This window comes from Anabrus simplex, chromosome 7 (assembly GCF_040414725.1).
Source record: "Anabrus simplex isolate iqAnaSimp1 chromosome 7, ASM4041472v1, whole genome shotgun sequence".
Lineage (NCBI taxonomy): Eukaryota > Metazoa > Arthropoda > Insecta > Orthoptera > Tettigoniidae > Anabrus > Anabrus simplex.
Genome location: NC_090271.1, coordinates 214,902,935 through 214,922,638, shown reverse-complemented (window position 1 = coordinate 214,922,638; position 19,704 = coordinate 214,902,935). Strand labels below are relative to the sequence as shown.

General features: G+C 38.7%; 1 protein-coding gene across 1 annotated transcript in view; it reads right to left on the bottom strand.

Moving 5' to 3' along the window:
- Positions 1-13,942: 13,942 nt before the first annotated feature.
- The window catches only part of LOC136877779 (calpain-B-like), a 459,866-nt gene continuing 454,104 nt past the window's right edge, over positions 13,943-19,704 (bottom strand). The window contains exon 16 of the mRNA XM_068228742.1: positions 13,943-14,131. Coding sequence (XP_068084843.1) covers positions 14,046-14,131 — 86 coding nt within the window. The 3' untranslated portion in view covers positions 13,943-14,045. The remainder of the gene's footprint in view (positions 14,132-19,704) is intronic.

Below are 19,704 nucleotides of genomic sequence, written 5' to 3'. Positions count from 1 at the left end.
ATTTTAACGGATATCTATACGAAATATCGGAAAAGTTGCGGCGGAAGTTACAATGAGTTACAACTCCTTATGATAATCTGCCTTTGTAAGTATTTACAGATATTTAAAATATTGTTTTAAAAGTTAATATTGTTACTTAAAGTATTTCCTAAACCTAAATTCGAAGCAAGGTGCACCTAGCTTGACTACTTAACCTAGAAAATGTAATCTACTGAACACCAACTCAATTACTTGTTATTAAATTCAAATAAATATCACTATTCCCAATTTCTACCAACAAGTACTAAATGGAACATACACTCACAAAATTTAATCAGTTTCAATAGGTTTAACTACTTTATCACTACAGTAATGCAAGAGCTCTCTCTACAGCCAACCGTTCACAAGCGCATCCAGCAAGGTCATAATTGGTAATATTAGTAGGTAGTAAATCTTGATTTAAGCCCATTGACATTCTGAAGATACCCTTGGAAGACTTAGCGACCATTAACAGAGCATTTATTTCCATGAGAAGTCTTGAGAACGAAATGTATTTTTCCTACTTCTTACAGATCTTATGTTATTACGTGAGATGATACTGTCACACGTGTGTGTATCTTCAAGTTTATTTACTCCACAACCTACAGTATCTTTGCGGTGATATGTTCGATAATACCTGAACAACAAGTTCTTATAATTTGCTTTACGTCGCACCGTCACAGATAGGTCTTATGGCGAAGAAAGGATAGGAAAATGCTACGTATGAAACATGGGTAGAGGCATGGTTTTTTCGCATTAACGATAAACGCGACAAAAATATTTTGAAGCCATTTTGTGATATCTTTACGAATCATGTTTGCCTTGTGTAGAAATAGAAAACCACGGAAAACCATCTTCAGGGCTGCCGACAGTGAGGTTCGAACCTACTATATCCCGCTCGCAAGCTGATAGCAACATAGCTCAAATCGCGCAGCTCCTTGTTCGTTTGGACTTTGACTTTCAGCACCTCCCCCCTCCACGCTCGACAGTTCATTTTCAAAACCGGGCGTCCCTGGTTCTTCATATGTCCTTTTGGTCTTATTCCATCCCTTGTGGTTAATGTCGTCCTGCAGATATTTTCTATAAGCTTTAGTAGCCCGCTTATTACTGATGTATTGTACCTTTTCTAAAGTATGCCAAAATTCATCAATTTTCTGTCCCAAAACCTTCAATATTTTTTTTTAAGAATATAACCACATTGTAATATTGTCTTGTGTTTTATGATAGATCTTCCCGAGATGAATCAAAATACACCTCACTTGTCTCTGCACGGCATCTACATATCAACCTACAGCGCGCGGTATTTGACTTTCTAACGTAAAATCAAGACCGGATCCAGTACTCAGACCACCGTAAAAATGCATGGCGGCCGAAGTAGTCGGACCACTGGTATTGGTGAAGACGAATATCACTTACATATTATAACAACGGCGACAATTTAACATGATACATGTAACATTATGGGAAAGATCACTATTTCACGTATGGAAACGCTTCGCCAACAATTACCCATCACATACAGTATAATCAAACAGAATCAGTATATTCTATTAGAATAGACGGAAGCCCTACAGTAAAAGGGAACAGTCAGCTGATTATTTAGAAGTGTCACTTATGGCCGGTTGCATAAACCATTTGGTCTTAGATCAGAGACGAAAATGACCTCAGTTTACGCTAAACTCGGATTTTTGTTGTTGTATAAACGTTAATCTGAGATCAATTCGCACTGAACTAAGATTCATTTTGATTGGGGAAATTTCGCCAAACATACTCTTTGATCTCAATTCCAGGAGTTGTTTTCTATTCGAGATAGAAGAGCAGCTGATTGTGAACATAATATTACCCGTGTTGTTACAATAAATCATAAGGAAATACACAAAAGACTAACGTAGTATATTGTTAGCTATAATTGTTGTCAGTATATAGGCTAGGTATATTACGCGTCTTATAACGCAGTGCAACATAATCCTGCAACATAACATCTGTGAATTGCTTACAATGTTACACTGCCTCGTTCATGTTTTACAGATGTCTGATTAGTGGGATATAGAGGGTTATTCAGCTAAGTGCCCATTTCAAATAGCATATGGAGCGTTCAAGATAGAATGGCCTCAATATCCTCCGATGTAATGCTATTAACTTCGTTTATAAAATGGAACTAAACTGTTTTCCACACCTAGCCTTAAATCTACAAGCATTACAAGTTCAGCACTCTGGTTATTCCGAAAATCGATCCAACTACCTCTCGAGAAAATGTAATGTATTCAAACGTACTACATTTGCCAGCTGGGCACTCTCCTGTTCGATTCGCGCTACGTATGAAACATGAGTAGAGGCATGATTTTTTCGCATTAACGATAAACGCGACAAAAATATTTTGAAGCCATTTTGCGATATCTTTACGAATCATATGTTTCTGGTTAAGAAAATATGGATATTATGTTCGCGAATTAAAGCGATAAGGCTATTTTAAAGCGTAATTCAATTATTTCCGATAAGCGCGATATTGCAGCGAAATATGTAGTGAATAACGAATTTGACATTTTGTTCGAAGATTGTGTATGAAAAGACTTAGAAGAGCGAACAAAGATTCATCAACAGGAAATAAATATGTTATCATTTATGTTCTGGAAAACCTCTTTAAGACATGGCATCAAAGAAAAGGGGTTGGTTCCAGGCTTCTTGCCAAACAAAATGTTTGGAATGTTGTTCTTGTGGTGGCTGGTAATCCCACCCCAGCCTGTCTCCTCACGGCATTGTGCAATCCTGGAATCCCTAATGACGTCTACAAGCAGCACAATTGACTGGTGTATTTCGGCTTCGTGGTCAGGTATAATTAGGAAAGTGATCACAGACAGTAGCGAAGATGGGTCGCTCGACAAGTGTAACGGTGCACAGCAGAGCTAAACAGTTTGCAAGTGAAGGTTTATACGTTTCGGAAAGCAACATTTTAATGTGCAAATTTTGTAATGTTCGTATCGAGTGGGAGAAAAAAGATACTGTCTCAAAACCTTGTTTTGAAAATAAGGAACATTCATAACGTAAATTTAGCACTCCAGCAATGAAACGGCAGGCAACAATAGAACTCTCATTAGATATGCACAAGAAAGCTAAGAGTTAAAAAGTGGAATTTATTCACGAAACAACAGCGATGATACTCGAAGTCAACATCCCGCTGGAGAAGGTAGACGACCCTGCAGTCCGGAAATGGCTTCAAAAGTATGTACCAGGTATGTACAGTCTATCAATTAAACCTCCACATTCAGCGATAATTGATAATAATGAAACCTTTAATGATTAATTTTAGAATTTCATTAAAGCGATACGGCAATATCTATTTCGCGAAATAACGCGAAAATTAGTATCCTTCTCGCGAAATCGTTCAAAAATTAATGCGAAAAAATCATGACTCCAAACATGAGTTAGCTACTGACAAGCAGAGTTGCTTCACCTTTTCCTAACAGTTACAGTACGTATTCGCTCTGCTGTGTTCATAAAAGCACCAATACCAAATGTATGATTTAGCACATTTAATATCGCCGTAGGTAACAGGTACCGTAAAGGAAAAACGGACATGCGACGGGTTCTATGCGACAACGGTTTTATTCTGATGTGATATTAAACCACACAAGATCGAAGGAGCCTACTGCAAATGGGCAATCACTTAACACTAATCGATTCTTCAAAGAATGAATAAAGGACATAGGCCGTGAAAATGGAAGACTCATTAGGCTTTTAAAGTAATAAACTTCATGGTTGGGTTCCGTATTGAGTTTAAGACTTACCTTAAAAATGATTACAACCTTTTATTGCTCCACCTTCTCAATACTTAAAATCATTTAACGTTTATCAAAACATTACAATATAATAATAACAGGTACTAGTTTCGGTCCGTTTTTTGGACCATCATTAGCCTAGACAAAAAATTACAATAAAATGTTGTACTCATTAGGCTTTTCAAACCTAATACCGTCGGGATCAGAAAGAAAACAAGGGTTGACTTTGGGAAGTCGGATATCCGTTTTTCCTTCACCTGTGTTCGCTGCAAAAAAGCGTACCGTATATGAAGAAATTCCAGTACATGCTGCAAACGACGTTCGTTTGTCGACAGTCACGGCCTTCTATAAACACAGAGAGGGCGCTCCCTATGTTTCTAGCGGCCAAGCGTGGCACCAACATCAAGCTCTGAGCGATCAGCTGATATAGGGGTCCGACTCGTAGGCTGAACGGTCAGCGTACTGGCCATCGGTTCAGAGGGTCCCGGGTTCGATTCCTGGCCGGGGCGGGGATTTTAATCTTAATTGGTTAATTCCTACGGCACGGGGGCTGGGTGTATGTGTTGTCTTCATCATCATTTCATCCTCATCATGATGCACAGGTCGCCTACGGGAGTCAAATAGAAAGACTTGCACCTGGTGAGCCGAACCCGTCCTGGGATATCCCGGCACTAAAAGCCATACGACATTTCATTTCAGCTGATGTAGGTTAGAGGCGGCTAAGTATCAATAGTAATCGTCATCGATATTTTCCGATATTATGAGTTATAGTAATCGATTGTTTTCAAAAAGTGGAACGAATCATATCATTGTGCTCGAAAATAGAACATTTGTTTGAACACAAACCACAAAAAATCAGCAGAAAGCACAACTATTTCATGCTACGTAATTTCTCAAATTCAAATCGGAATCACTCATAAATCTCTTCAGTGGCATATCCGAGACATTCTCGGGCTGCACGCGCTTGCCCATAACGTGACCGTCCGAGAAATTCTCGTTCAGCTACAGTGTTCACTTTGCGATCGCCCTACATTTTCTCGGGTATTTTAATATCTTTGGGAAAATGTTTTACAGCCTTCTCAACAGATGGCAGGAGAGTTTTCAGTTGCTTTCATGAAGTCTTTGGCCTAAAATGTGCCGTATCTTCTCTCACCTACATACAGTCTCTGACAACATACAGTATAAATCCAAGACCGACTCCAATCCTCAAACCTTAATGCTACTCTCGATCGTTCAAAGATGGCGAATCGAGTAGCTGTAATTGTTGGAAATCTGGATTTGTTTTGGTTTGTTGTTATGGTATGTACTGTGTGTAATTTTATGAAAGTTGACGATAAATGTTAGTTTCTTTGTAGAATATAAGTGTGCGAGTGTATTTATATGAGTCAGTGGACACATACAATCTGTAATTATACGCAGTAATGTGAGAATATGCTTGATTTGATCGTGTTTTTACCCAGAACATGAGTGCACTAGGTGGACCAGGTTTTAGTCTAACTGTGACAATGCCTCTCATACAACTATTCTTAAGTTTCCTACGGAATAGAACATTCAGATAGAAATGGATTAGGAATATACATCATGATTATTTTGAAGTCCATGACAAAACTGTAGCGCGCATACATCATTTTGAGAATAAATCTGAGGTTAGGAAAGCCATTTCTCTACTTCCAAACTATTCGTGTTCCTCGAGCAATTTAATTTAGATAAAATATAATTGATATTGTGTTATTCCGTCAGTGTCTGTATGCTTCAAAGTGTCGAGTGATTTAGATGCAAGTTTATTTTACAATAATCTGTGCTTTGCCTGCGGAAATGTTTGGCTGGATCTTGGAGTATAACAAAACGTATAAGTGTGACAGTTGTAGCAATCTGTATACTGTTACACAGAATAAATAGTGACTGAGAGGAATTAGCTGGGTTTGTAACGTATAGTTTTACACTGCCAACAACCTTTCGATTCATGTTGTGGTTATCTGTTATCAAGCAGACTGCACCGAATTGAAGCTCGTGCATGTGGTTAAATATCAATGTTCAGTCATAGAGTTCTTGCACTCATGTTCTTTAATGACTAAAAACTTATTATGTCTTTAGTGTCTGAACGTTTCATTACTAAGATTACTATCATTGTGTGAAGTGCTGTTATGCCATATGTCAACGTTATCTTAACATTACCAGGGCCGTTCGTTGTGTTAACGTAATCATTTCGGGTGTGCTTGGGCTAAGTTAAAGCGCTGGCCTTCTGACCCCAAGTTGGCAGATTCGATCATGGCAGTCTGGTGGTATTTGAAGGTGCTCAAATACGTCAGCCTCGTGTCGATAGATTTACTGGCATGTAATAGAACTACGGCAGGACTAAGTTTTGGCACTTCGACGTCTCCGAAAACCGTAACAAATGTAGTTAGTGGGACGTAAAGCCAATAACATTATTATTTCGGGTGTATTTCCTATTCGTTATGTGCTAAATTTAAGAAATTGTCCACCACTTCAAAAATTTTTTTTGCTAGTTGCTTTACGTCGCACCGACACAGATAGGTCGTATGGCAACTATGGGATAGGAAAGGCCTAGGAGTAAGAACAAAGCGGCCGTGGCATTAATTAAGGTACAGCCCCAGCATTCGCCTGGTGTGAAAATGGGAAACCACAGAAACCCATCTTCAGGGCTGCTAACAGTGGGATTCGAACCCACTATCTCCCGGATGAAGGCTCACAGCCGCGTGCCCTTGACCGCACGGCCAACTCGCCCGGTACACTTCGAAACTAAGGCAACAAATTGTGTTTCACAGTTCTCATGAGAGCGAATAAATCGAGGAATTTCGTACCTTAATTTATTTTGAGTCCGCCTCTGTGGTGTAGTGGTTAGTGTGATTGACTGCCACCCCCGGAGGACCGGGTTCGATTCCCGGCTCTGCCACGAAATTTGAAAAGTGGTACGAGGGCTGGAACGGGGTGCACTCAGCCTCGGGAAGTCAACTGAGTAGAGGTGGGTTCGATTCCCCCCTCAGCCAGGTTGGAAGTGGTTTTCCGTGGTTTCCCTCTTCTCCTCCAGGCAAATGCCGGGATAGTACCTAATTTAAAGCCACGGCCACTTCCTTCCCCCTTCCTTGTCTATCCCTTCCAAAATTCGCATCCCCCACCAAGGCCCAATGTCTCACGCTCCAGGACACTGCCCTTGAGGCGGTAGAGGTGGGATCCCTCGCTGAGTCCGAGGGAAACCAACCCTGGAGGGTAAGCAGATTAAGAAAGAAAGAAATGTATTTTGAAACATTCAAAGTATCATTTTAACAGTTTTGTCAAGTATTTTCATCTATCCAGCGAAGTGAAGTCTTAAGAAAAAGCGTTATTTGACGAATTGAAATTTGTTGGTCTCTTTTCTAGTAGAATGTTGGCGAAGCGTTTTCATACGCGTAAAAGTGATTTTCCCCATGATGTTACATTTGTCATGTTAATTTACCGCCGTTTATATAATATGTACGTGATATTTTTGTGTTAGCCAATGCCAGCAATCCGGCTACTTCGGCCGCCATGTTTTTTTAATATTACGGCCTGAGGATTGGAGTCGGTCTTGATAAATCTCATTGTTTATCCCGTATTGGCATCAACTCAACTAAGGTTAGGTTGAATGGAGAATCCCACCTCCCAAAATGCTAAATAGTCTTTCTGCCGGCACTGAAGTCGCAGGTATGCAGAGATACTTAAATGCACACCTATGAATTGGAACAAATACCTCACCAGGTAACCGCAAACAGCCGTACAATTTCTGTTAGCACGAAAAATAAGCAAATGAGAGGGAAATAACTATCGTTGACTATCGATAATAGGCAACTGACTATCGATGTATGACGATAGTGGTCGCTATCGATAACTATCGATAGCGCTATCGATAGTTTTCCGCCTCTAATGTAGGGCAAAACCAAGACCAACTACAATATATCAGACCTTAACCGACCTATCGAAACTGTCCATAATGGCGGCAGCTGGAGTGCTAGCATGCGTTTGTTTTGAGTTGTGTAAGCCGTGTTGTTACCAAATATTTACGGAAATTTGGATATTATTAATCGTACATTACATTTTTTTATAGTCTTAAGAAGGTTACAGATCCTTTTTCAGTGCCGTAAGAAGCTATTTGTTCTCAAAGAGCTTATTTATTCCAACAATATCGGTGGTGATAAGGTTAATGTTGATTCTCGTGTTCTTCTCTGAAAGTTTTTTTTCACTTTTAGTTACCTATGCAATATGTTTATAGTTTAATGTGCTGTGTGCCTGGATATAAGTAAGAGCTTAAGTGTTCCCGTTTCCAGAAGACCTAGTATTAAGACAAAATTGGGTTAAGAGCATTCGTAAGGAAAACTTCGAACCGAATCATAGGACTAACAATGTTGTGTGGATTAATCATTTTATCATTTTTGAAATCAAATGTATTGTTAGGGAAGACATTATATACCTATAGAACGTGGTGATCTAATTCGAGTGCCGCGCAAACTTCCGAAGTTTAAACTAATGATGCCTATCCTAGCATTTGCCTTATCAGCCAACGTACCTTACTACAATGAACATTAAATCAGTCCCAGAAATCATGACTAAAATTTATAATTTAGAGACTAAATTAATATTAAACGGTGGCGCAAGAATGATGTAATAAATTTTCAACGTATTAAAATGAAAATGCGTAAACTAAACCTAACTCCATTTCCCGTGGAGTGAACATGAGGGTTGTGTTCTTTTATACAAAATACAATTATGCCATCAATTCTGGTGAGTTTTAAGCTGACGAGTGCTTTAGATGGTCAAGTGTATCATACAAATATCGCTTGTACCTACTCAACAATACAGGTGGATTTTAGAGGGTTGAAATTTTGTTGGAGAAATTTGTTTGCGTGTTTTACATAATGGGCTGTGGTTAATGGTGGTGTTACATAGTATTCCATCTAAGGTTACCGCAATAATGTTCTTTGTTGACATCTATATATCGTATTTGCTGACCGGAGATTCATATGTGAAATATTTTTATACTCTCTGTCTGTTTCAACCTGACGTTGATACAATAATTATTCTCCTTTCGTTATTTTCCCCTCTGAAATTTCATTTAGACTTACAATACGCTTTAACGCTACTTTTGGTGTTTAATTATTCATATTTTGAGTTAGTGAGTTGCATTTCATGACGCTCGACTTGTGATATTTTCTTTAGGTGACTCGAAATAAACATGCATAACCTTTCCCTCAACCTCTCATATCGCACGCCGATGTCCGCCATGTTTATTCTGGATTACGGTCTGATGTAATTGTAGTTGGTCTTGGGCAAAACAAAGCGGTCTTCCGTAAGAAGAGCATTACGGAGTGTTTTAAAATCCCGATTTAAGCGTGCTCATTATGATTAATTGATTTAAACTATTGAAGATGGTGATAAATGAAATTCCCTTGGAATATTTCCTTTCCTTCTTGTATGAAAAGTGGTAAGTATCACTATATATGTGTAATATTTGGATATGTTTACTTATCAGTTAAGCGATACGGTGACGTGATAAGGCCTTACAAGGTTAACCTATTTTAGTTATTTGTCTTCTAATTCCAAAAGTTGAATTTTATCTGTAATATTTATCTAAAGTACCGGTAGTTATTTTTAATTTTTTTTAGTTCTGGAAATAATAAACTCGACAAAATATACCAATAACCTGCATTTCTAATAAAGCCGTTATTTTGATGATTAAGTGTTATAAGTCGAGAAACTTGGTCGACAATTATGCAGTCGGGCCCATTACACCTATAATAATTATCGTCAAAGAAACTTCGAAGGTACTAATATTTAATGCAGCTGATGACCTCAATGTTCTGCCTCTAAGAACAGCTATCACCACCACCATTGCACTTATTGCCATACCTTCACATTTAGTTTATAGAAGTACCATGCAGTTATGCACGTTGATAATTATTGTTTTATAGGGCCTAACATCTGGGTTATCAGCCACTACCATGCCTGAACGCAGACACAACAACCTAATATCTAGATTATCAGCCACTACCATATATGTATGAATAAGCACACACACCACAAGTTGTTCAACACTTTAAAATGCTCAGGCTATATCAAACTATAACTGAATTAATGAAGCCTAATGAAATGTACCATTCACAAAACTATCCTTAAAAGTGTACCATAATTTACAATATGATGAAAAACAGGAAGCTATGTAGGCTATATCTCACCAAATCAGCCAGTCAATAAATGTATGATACAATGCAGGAAACAAACATTTACATGTAAGTCATACACCGTTCTTCACCAGATATGTTGTGAAAACGGCATGTCTTGAACATATTGACCCACAGGAGTTCTTTAACGTGCCAGTAATTCTACTGATACGAAGCTGACGTATTCGAGCACCTCCAAATACCACCGGACTGAGCCAGGATCGAACCTGCCAAGTTGGGTTCAGAAGGCCAGCGCTTCAACAGTCTGAGCCACTCATCCCGGCCATCTTACATTAAATTAATGTTAATTCTTTTGAGGGGCTTGGGACACATTGGCCATCATCCAGGTATACTTAGGTGTTTGTTGAATTTGTCTGATATCCTAGTGTGTACAACTAGTTTTTAGGGTCTAGGATTGGTTGTAGGTGCCCCAGGACAACAAACAAGGTACCATTCCAGAATTTTGCCTGGATATAGTGTGGAAAAACTCAGGGAAACTACTCTCAGGATGGCCACTGTCAGGACCGGGATTCGAACCTTCTACCTCCGAACATCTGGCTCAGCCGCACAGTCATGGTGCGCGACTAACGCCTATTTTGTGAGGTCTAGAAATATACTTAGAATATGTTTAAAGTAAGATAAGTCCACGATGTGAGTCCTGGAAGAGCTTTCGGCCTTTGGTCTACGTAGTATAAGTCAGAACTAAACTATATGTACAATATTTCATTCCGTCCTAGTGGTAAAAGTAAACATGTTAATATCCATGTAAGGGAGAAGAGTACAAGTCATTTTGTGACTTATACCCTCTTTTCCTGGTAGCCTCTATACGGTACGCAATCATGTCAGTGTCTTTTCCGTTACAGATTTTAATCCTTACCTGTTAAAAGATATCTTACTCCCCTTTTCAAATCTCTGATCGGAATTGTAAGCAACGAAAGATATGACCATTTTCCCCATATTCCTTCAAATTGGCGTTCTTCACTTACGTAAATACGTGTTTTTATTTGTTTGCAATACTTTACAATTATACAGAAGAAGCCTCGTATGTGGACAATAATTACTTGAAATTTCCCGTTCACGCCGACAGCCCGAGCATATTCACCATAGGTGCCCAACATCAGCTGATTTTTATCCTGGAGCCAGGTTCTGCCGGCAGCGCCCTCTCTATCTACTTGTATGCTCGAAGATGTCTGAATTTATCCCTAATTGTACGTGGTGATGACAGAGTATTTATATCTGATACGTAATTTTGTCGCCTCATTCCTTGTTTTCATTCCTTACTAGGAGTTGTGAGTCGTTAATTGTAGGTTCGTCTGCATAATACGAGGGCTCATTATCTAAACATAAGGAATCTATAATAATAATAAACCTAGATAACAAAAATAATTCCGTAATGAAACCCTTATCTGATATGATGGTGTGGTTGTGATATGTTTTGAAATCTTGTGAACATAATTTTGTGTTTATTCACATTTGGATTTTCGGAACTTTGTGCGTATTGACGACGTAAGATATTCTGATCACGTTTAACCCAGGACTAGGATTTGTGATCGATTATGATCTAATACCTCCAACAAATGGTTTAATACAGTAAATGCAATTTTGTTTGATGATGAACTAGGTTAAATACAATCGAGCAAGGTCTCAGAAAGGAGGAAATGAACCAAAGATTAGAATTTGACAAAATGAAAGTTAGTAAATAATAGACAAAGGGTCAATAAGAAGATATGACAGAAAATAAAGAGATAAATGTTTTTGTAAAGAAATTGAGCCATATGGATATAATATTCACAGTCCCAGTTGACTTATTGATATGATTGAGAGATACGTCTCGTATTAAAATAAATGATACAATTAATATTAAAGGACCAGTGTAGGGTTAAAATGCGACATAACTTGACGATAGGAGTAAATGTTGCATATAGTTAGTTGAGAAGTAGAAATGGTAACTCACGATATAAAAGGAACTTAACTGAGAAAATAAAACCTAAAGCAATTAAATAATTACAGATTTAAATCGAATGTTCGTGTATAAAATACACAGTAGTATAGGTAATATTTTGGACATAGAAATAAAAATAAAAATCTAATTTCTTAAAGGATGTAAACATAATAATGAGGAGGTAGATGTGTTGAACTCTACATAGTTTAATGCACTACTGAGTAATTAGGACGTTCAATTTCCCAGGAAATAAAGTGTCAATTGAAACAAAAGAATTTATAATGAAGTAATAACGTTGTTAATTGAGAGATGGTAAGAATTTTCATCAATGTTGAAAATTTTGATTGATTTACAGTCATTATGATTCGCCTTCGATGGGAAAAGAGTACACAGATAATAATGAATTTTGTTGATTTATCTATTTATCTCAGGGAGTTAGAGAAGTTGAAAGTACTTGTAAATATTTTTCTTCACATTCAAGGATAAAATATTCAACATTATAATTCATAAGAATGATGTGAAATCTTCCCGTTCAATAAATATCCACTTTATTTGTTTGTGTGTCAAATTTCTTGTGCCAGCCATCGCCTATCCTGATACAGCAGCATTTCGGCATCTTTGAACGTTCCACCGGCTGAGCGATCCCGAAAAAATGACAATATTAAACTGTCAGATGGGCCTTGTGTACAAAGTTCTAATACTAGCAGTATTATTAGTTTTTTGGAAGGGAACATCCTTTAAGGTGATTATTGCTTATTATTATGAAGTAATATGAAGTACCAGTAAGCTTGTGATGTTTGATGTCTATTATACAACTTGTGGTGTTGAAAATATGTGAATGTTCCCTTCCTTTGCCATATTGTCCTACTACTAACACTTCTAGTGATTGTGAGTGACTGCAAAAAGGTCTTGATAAAGTGTGAGATGGACAGCAGACAATGGTATGATGATAAACAGGATGAAAAGTAAGGTTATGTTCACAAGGAGGCAACGTTCTCTCAGTTTTATTTACTATGAGGTGATAGTTCCTCATGGGGTTCACTGTAAGTACCTAAGTGTTAATAAATGAAAACACCTTCATTGGGGTAATTACATTGCCTGGATTGTAAATCAAGTTGATAAATATCTTAGAATAGTTATGAAGGTATTTATGGGTTGTAATGAGGCTGTAAAGAAGGGGCATATAAGTCTCTGGCAAGACCAATTTGAGAGTATGGTTCCAGTGATTGGGACCCTCACCAAGAATATCAGCTTGATTTACGAGTATTTTGGGTGATTTCCAATAAAAGAGTAGTTTTACAAAAATGCTACATGGTTTGGGCTGATAAGACTTTGGAAAAAGTAAACGAGCTGCTTGACTATGCAGTATATTCTGAGCTGTCAGTGGAGAGACAGCATGGAATGGCGTGAGTAGTGAGTAGACAAATAAGTTTGAGTAGTGTTTTTAAAATTAAGAAAGATCACAATATGAAGATCAAGTTAGAATTCAAGAGGACAAATTGGGACACATATTTGTTTGTAGGAAGAGGAATTATGGATTGGAATATTTTACCATGGGAGATGTTTAATAAATTTCCAAATTCTTTGAAATTATTTAAGAAAAGGCTAGGTAAAAAAGTGGGAGGGAATCTGTCTCAAGGCAACTGCCTAAATGCAGATCAGTGGTGACTGACAAACGTTTAAGTTGAAGTATTTTACAGATAAGGAATTTCAAATACTTAAAATTGTTGGTTCCATTATTTTTGGCAAAAAGGAATTAAGAGAATTTCCCATTGTATGAAAAATACCTAGCAACCCTATAAGGGAGTTGCCTTTTTTGAGACTGGCGATACAAGCTCGTTACACTCTCTAACACTGGCAAGCCAAGTGGGAGCAGAAGGGTTTTCTGTTCATGTGTATTGTATACATCATAAGGATAAGGTGAGAAGAAAATAATTTTCAATAAAGAGCTACAAAACAGCACATCATTTTATTGTAATAACAATGTAAGCAAAAATATTATATTACATCAAAAATTTACATTATGAACAGATATATGTGAAATACAAAGCATCAAAAAGCAAGGCTGAATAATGTACATTAGATTAAGTACTATGCGAGTGAGATGCCAGTAAGATTTTACGAGTAGATGTTATTCAAAATCCATTCGTCCATAGTGAATGTGACAGAATTGGTGTCATCAGGATCCCTTTCTTTGAACATTTCTGAAAAGAAAGAAAGCAAATAATCTGAAATATAAAACAATGATTATATATTCCTGTTGACGTTTCTCCTTCATTCTATGAAGTACTTAGTTTTCAACTCCATCATCTTAAATTTTGTGTAGGTTCACTGAAGGCCAATAGACAGCTGTGTGAATTATTGGTATGCAGTTTACTATTTTAGCATCAGCAAATGAGGAGTGAAGCAGTGAAAGTCCTAAGTATGAGATTTATTAGGTAATACATATTTGTGTACAAGAAACTTTTCTTTATCCAGAAGTGTACTCAAGTTAGTCCATAGTGCTATATCTTTCTGACAGATAGCAACAAAAACTTTTGCAGCTATTACAAAATCCCCACTTTTTCGTAGGAATTAGAAAGCAAATGCATGAAATTTTCTTACAGAAGATGAATTTAAAGAGAAATACTGAGTTTCCTGGACATTCATAATATTAGCCAGCAGCCAGAATACATCATCAGAACACGAACAAGGGAGAAGTGTATAAGAATTGGCAACATGTGTAGTAAAACATCATAAAGCACATGGGAAGGACCATCAAAGAATATTTCATATTCCGATGGTTGTGAGGGACAAAACTAAAATATAAAAATTGCTCTAACAAATATGAAAATGAAAATGGAGCTACTCAACACAATTTTATTTAATCCAAACATTCATATTTTCCAAATACGGCAATTCTGAGTTCAGTCTAATTGAAAAGAAAGCACTCATGCTGAAGGGAATTTCTTTGTTCAATGATTGGTTGGATACAGTGGAAAGTACGAAGAGGAAACAATTTCAAGTGAATGCGATGCAACATGAAGACATCTGTTCCCTACTCGGTCATATAAAAATTGTGTAACAAAACAGAAAAGTAATGTTGATGGAACAGTTATAGCCTAAGATAGCTAAAAATGAAATAGTTGCGATTTGATTGTTGGGATACCATCAAATTTAAAAAAATTTAAAGAAATACAACTCTGACATGGATTTTCATTTAGTGAATGTCATGGAGGCAAGTGATCAATTGGGCCTAACATTTAATGTAATTAAGACATGTTTTATGGTAGTATCCCGAATACAACACAAAGACAATGGAGAGATAGTAGAACAAGCGACAAAATACATGTATTTAGGAAAAACGAAGGGTATCGAGGGGTAGTGTGTGATCATGTGGGTTCACTTCTTGCTGGTGGAATCGTACTAATAAAGCACAGGAAATGCCATTTATTCCCAGCCAAGTCCGATACATGCACGTATACGCCGTGGCCTCTGGGCAAAACGTACACTTCGTGTACACGGCTAAGTCATGTAAGGACGAAAAAGCGAGTTCCCAGTGCTAAAAAATGGGGACCCACTAGCTAAGGGAGACATCCCCGAAAGAAAACATCGGCCCTCCAGGTTTGCTGGGGGTTGGTGTTGGGCTGACAACCATATCTGTAGAAAAATCTCGTTACAAAATATGTAGAAGAAATAGCTGACCTGACCTTTTTTTTACGACGACATCGGAAACGTATAAAGGACTTGAGAATTGGTTTGTGGAATATTTTAACCCTTTACCAAGCTGAAAACCTAAGAAAGTTGCTAGAACAGCTGGACGAGTTTCGACTAGATATTACTGCTATTCAAGAAGTGAGACGGATTGCTGAAGGAGTGATATAGAGAAATAATCACATGCTATTCTATAGTTACCACACGAAGGATCACATGTTTGGTCCTGGTTTTATTGTCAATAAGCAGATAAAACATCTTATCATGGATTTTTGGGAAAAATCGCATAGATTGTGCAGACTTAGAATTAGAGGGAAGTTCTTCAATTACAGTCATATATGTGCACATATTCCAACTGAAGAGAAGAGCGACGAAGATATTCATTTTGCGATGAATTAGACGAACTTTATAATGAGTGCCCAAGAGAAGACTGTAAAGTAATGTTTTAGAATTTAAATAGGAAGATAGGAAAGGAAGACGAATACAGATCTTGTGTTGGAAAATACAGCTTGCATGATATTTTTAATGATAATGGAATCATGCTTATACATTTTGCCTCCTCGAGAAATATGGTGGTGGGAAGTACCTGTAAAACTCTTAATCACAAGGACATATATAAAATGGCATGGAATTCTCCAGATAGAAATACTTTTAACCAAACTGACCACCTCCTAATAGATGCAAGACAGTTATGTAACTTGATGGATGTTATAAATTATAGGGGGGAGGCAATAATGACTCGACCACTGCCTTATGGCAGCAACTATTAGAAGCCGAATATCTAATGCAAGAAAGGTACATGGATCCACTGCAAGAAAGTTCAACAGTGCTCGGCTGAAGGAGCTCGAAACTGTTTTGTGATATGCTAACATGCTTAATGAGGCCCTGACCGATTCGCCTAATAGTAAGATCATTGAGGAAATCTGGAAGAAACTTAAAGATGCACTATTAAAAATTGCAAATGAAGTTTTAGGAACGGAAGAGAAAGTTTGGCACAACAATTGGTTTGACGAAGAGTGTGCGTGAGCAACAACCTTAAACAAATGAATCATACAAGAGAATTCAACAGAGGAACCACACCCAAAAAGCAGTGGAAGGGTATAGAACTTCCATAAGAGAAGAAAAGGTATGGCACAGGAAGAAACAGAGATAGCATAAGGGGAAAGAATTGGAAGAAGTGGAATGGTTGAAAGGGATAAATGGTGTGAGAGCTTTCTATCAGAAGTTAAATAAAAGTAGTAAGGATTTCCAGTCTAGAACGAATTTGTGTAGAGATAAAGATGACATAATATTGGGCAGTGAGGAAGCAATACTAGAAAGATGGGTCCAATATTTCGATGAACTGTTGAATGAAAGTCCAATTGATGACCAAGAAACCATACCTCCTGTAAATACAAGAAAACCAGAAATATAAGTACCGATACTAACTACTGAGGAAGTTGACCATGCCATTAAGAAGTTCAAGAATAACAAAATCTCGGGAATGGATTTAATACAACCAGAGCTTGTGAAAAATGCTGGAAAAGAAATCGTTAAAACACTTTCACACACTAGTGGCCAAGATATAGGTAGTGGAAACAATCCCTAATGAATAGAATATAGGTATCGCCTGCCCTATAATAAGAAAGGTGATATGAAGATGCTTAATAATTATAGAGGTGTCTACCTATTTTCCATTGCTTATAAAATATTTTCCAATATCCTCTTTAGTAGATCGGAGCCTTACGTGGAAAATGCGGTTGTGACTATCAATGAGGATTAAGCCAAGGAAGATCTACTATTGATCAGATCTTCACAATCCGCCAAATACTTGAAACCTGTAAAGAATTTGGAGTTGATACACACCATCTCTTCATTGACTTCAGATCAGCCCATGACAACATTGTTAGAAGTAATCTCTATATAGCAACGGAAGAGTTTGAGTTCCCTAAGAAATTGATCGCCTTTGTGAAAATCACTACAGAAAATACTTGGAATCAAATTAGGATCCAGAATATGTTATCATATGCTGTAACGACTAAGAACGGAGTTAAGCAAAGAGATTCATTATCATGCCTTTTGTTCAATATACACTGACTGACAGTGACAATGCAACACCAAGGAGGAGTGGTTCGAAAGGGATGAAAGTTGGGGAAAAAACAGAGACGGCACGGACGAATAATTGATGTTTATTTCAAACCGATATGCAGGTTACACAATGCGCACGGCATCGACTCAGTAGGATGTAGGACCACCGCGAGCGGCGATGCACGCAGAAACACGTCGAGGTACAGAGTCAATAAGAGTGCGGATGGTGTCCTGAGGGATGGTTCTCCATTCTCTGTCAACCATTTGCCACAGTTGGTCGTCCGTACGAGGCTGGGGCAGAGTTTGCAAACGGCGTCCAATGAGATACCACACGTGTTCGATTGGTGAGAGATCCGGAGAGTACGCTGGCCACGGAAGCATCTGTACACCTCGTAGAGCCTGTTGGGAGATGCGAGCAGTGTGTGGGCGGGCATTATCCTGCTGAAACAGAGCATTGGGCAGCCCCTGAAGGTACGGGAGTGCCACCGGCCGCAGCACATGCTGCACGTAGCGGTGGGCATTTAACGTGCCTTGAATACGCACTAGAGGTGACGTGGAATCATACGCAATAGCGCTCCAAACCATGATGCCGCGTTGTCTAGCGGTAGGGCGCTCCACAGTTACTGCCGGATTTGACCTTTCTCCACGCCGACGCCACACTCGTCTGCGGTGACTATCACTGACAGAACAGAAGCGTGACTCATCGGAGAACACGACGTTCCGCCATTCCCTCATCCAAGTCGCTCTAGCCCGGCACCATGCCAGGCGTGCACGTCTATGCTGTGGAGTCAATGGTAGTCTTCTGAGCGGACGCCGGGAGTGCAGGCCTCCTTCAACCAATCGACGGGAAATTGTTCTGGTCGATATTGGAACAGCGAGGGTGTCTTGCACATGCTGAAGAATGGCGGTTGACGTGGCGTGCGGGGCTGCCACCGCTTGGCGGCGGATGCGCCGATCCTCGCGTGCTGACGTCACTCGGGCTGCGCCTGGACCCCTCGCACGTGCCACATGTCCCTGCGCCAACCATCTTCGCCACAGGCGCTGCACCGTGGACACATCCCTATGGGTATCGGCTGCGATTTGACGAAGCGACCAACCTGTCCTTCTCAGCCCGATCACCATACCCCTCGTAAAGTCGTCTGTCTGCTGGAAATGCCTCCGTTGACGGCGGCCTGGCATTCTTAGCTATACACGTGTCCTGTGGCACACGACAACACGTTCTACAATGACTGTCGGCTGAGAAATCTTGGTACGAAGTGGGCCATTCGCCAACGCCGTGTCCCATTTATAGTTCGCTACGTGCGCAGCACAGCGGCGCATTTCACATCACGAGCATACCTCAGTGACGTCAGTCTACCCTGCAATTGGCATAAAGTTCTGACCACTCCTTCTTGGTGTTGCATTTGCTCTGTCAGTCAGTGTAGTTTTGGAGAAAGTTGTTATAGATGCGAGTATCAAACTTTCAAATTTTGGCATATGCAGACGATATTGATTTAATTGCAAGAACACCAAGAGCATTGAGGTAAGCTTTCACAAGCCTCAAAAAGCAGTAAGAAAGCCGAATTTACAGAATAATGAAAGAAAAACTAAGTGCATGCCCGTAACTAAGGAAGACTACCATAGTGGATCGACATTCATAGAAATTGGCTCATATAAGTTTGACGAGGAAGAAACGTGAATTGACTGAACTGACGAAAGAAAGGCCAGGATCAGTAAGATGATGAGAGTATTCTGTAGAAGAGATCTTAGTTTGGATCTACCTACTTTGGACCAGTAGTTAATTCCAAGAACAATTTTTGTTCTGAAGTCCAGACACGTTTAATGTCTGTTAACAAGTGCTATCATGGCCTCAGAAAATATCTGAAGTCTAAAGCTTCTGTTCGGGGAAACTATATTCCTAATGTATAAAGTTTTAGTAAAGCATGTACTACCAGCAACATATGGTGCTGAGACCTGGACACTCTCAATATCTGATGAAAGACAGCTCGATATATTTGAAAGAAGAATTTTGAGGCAA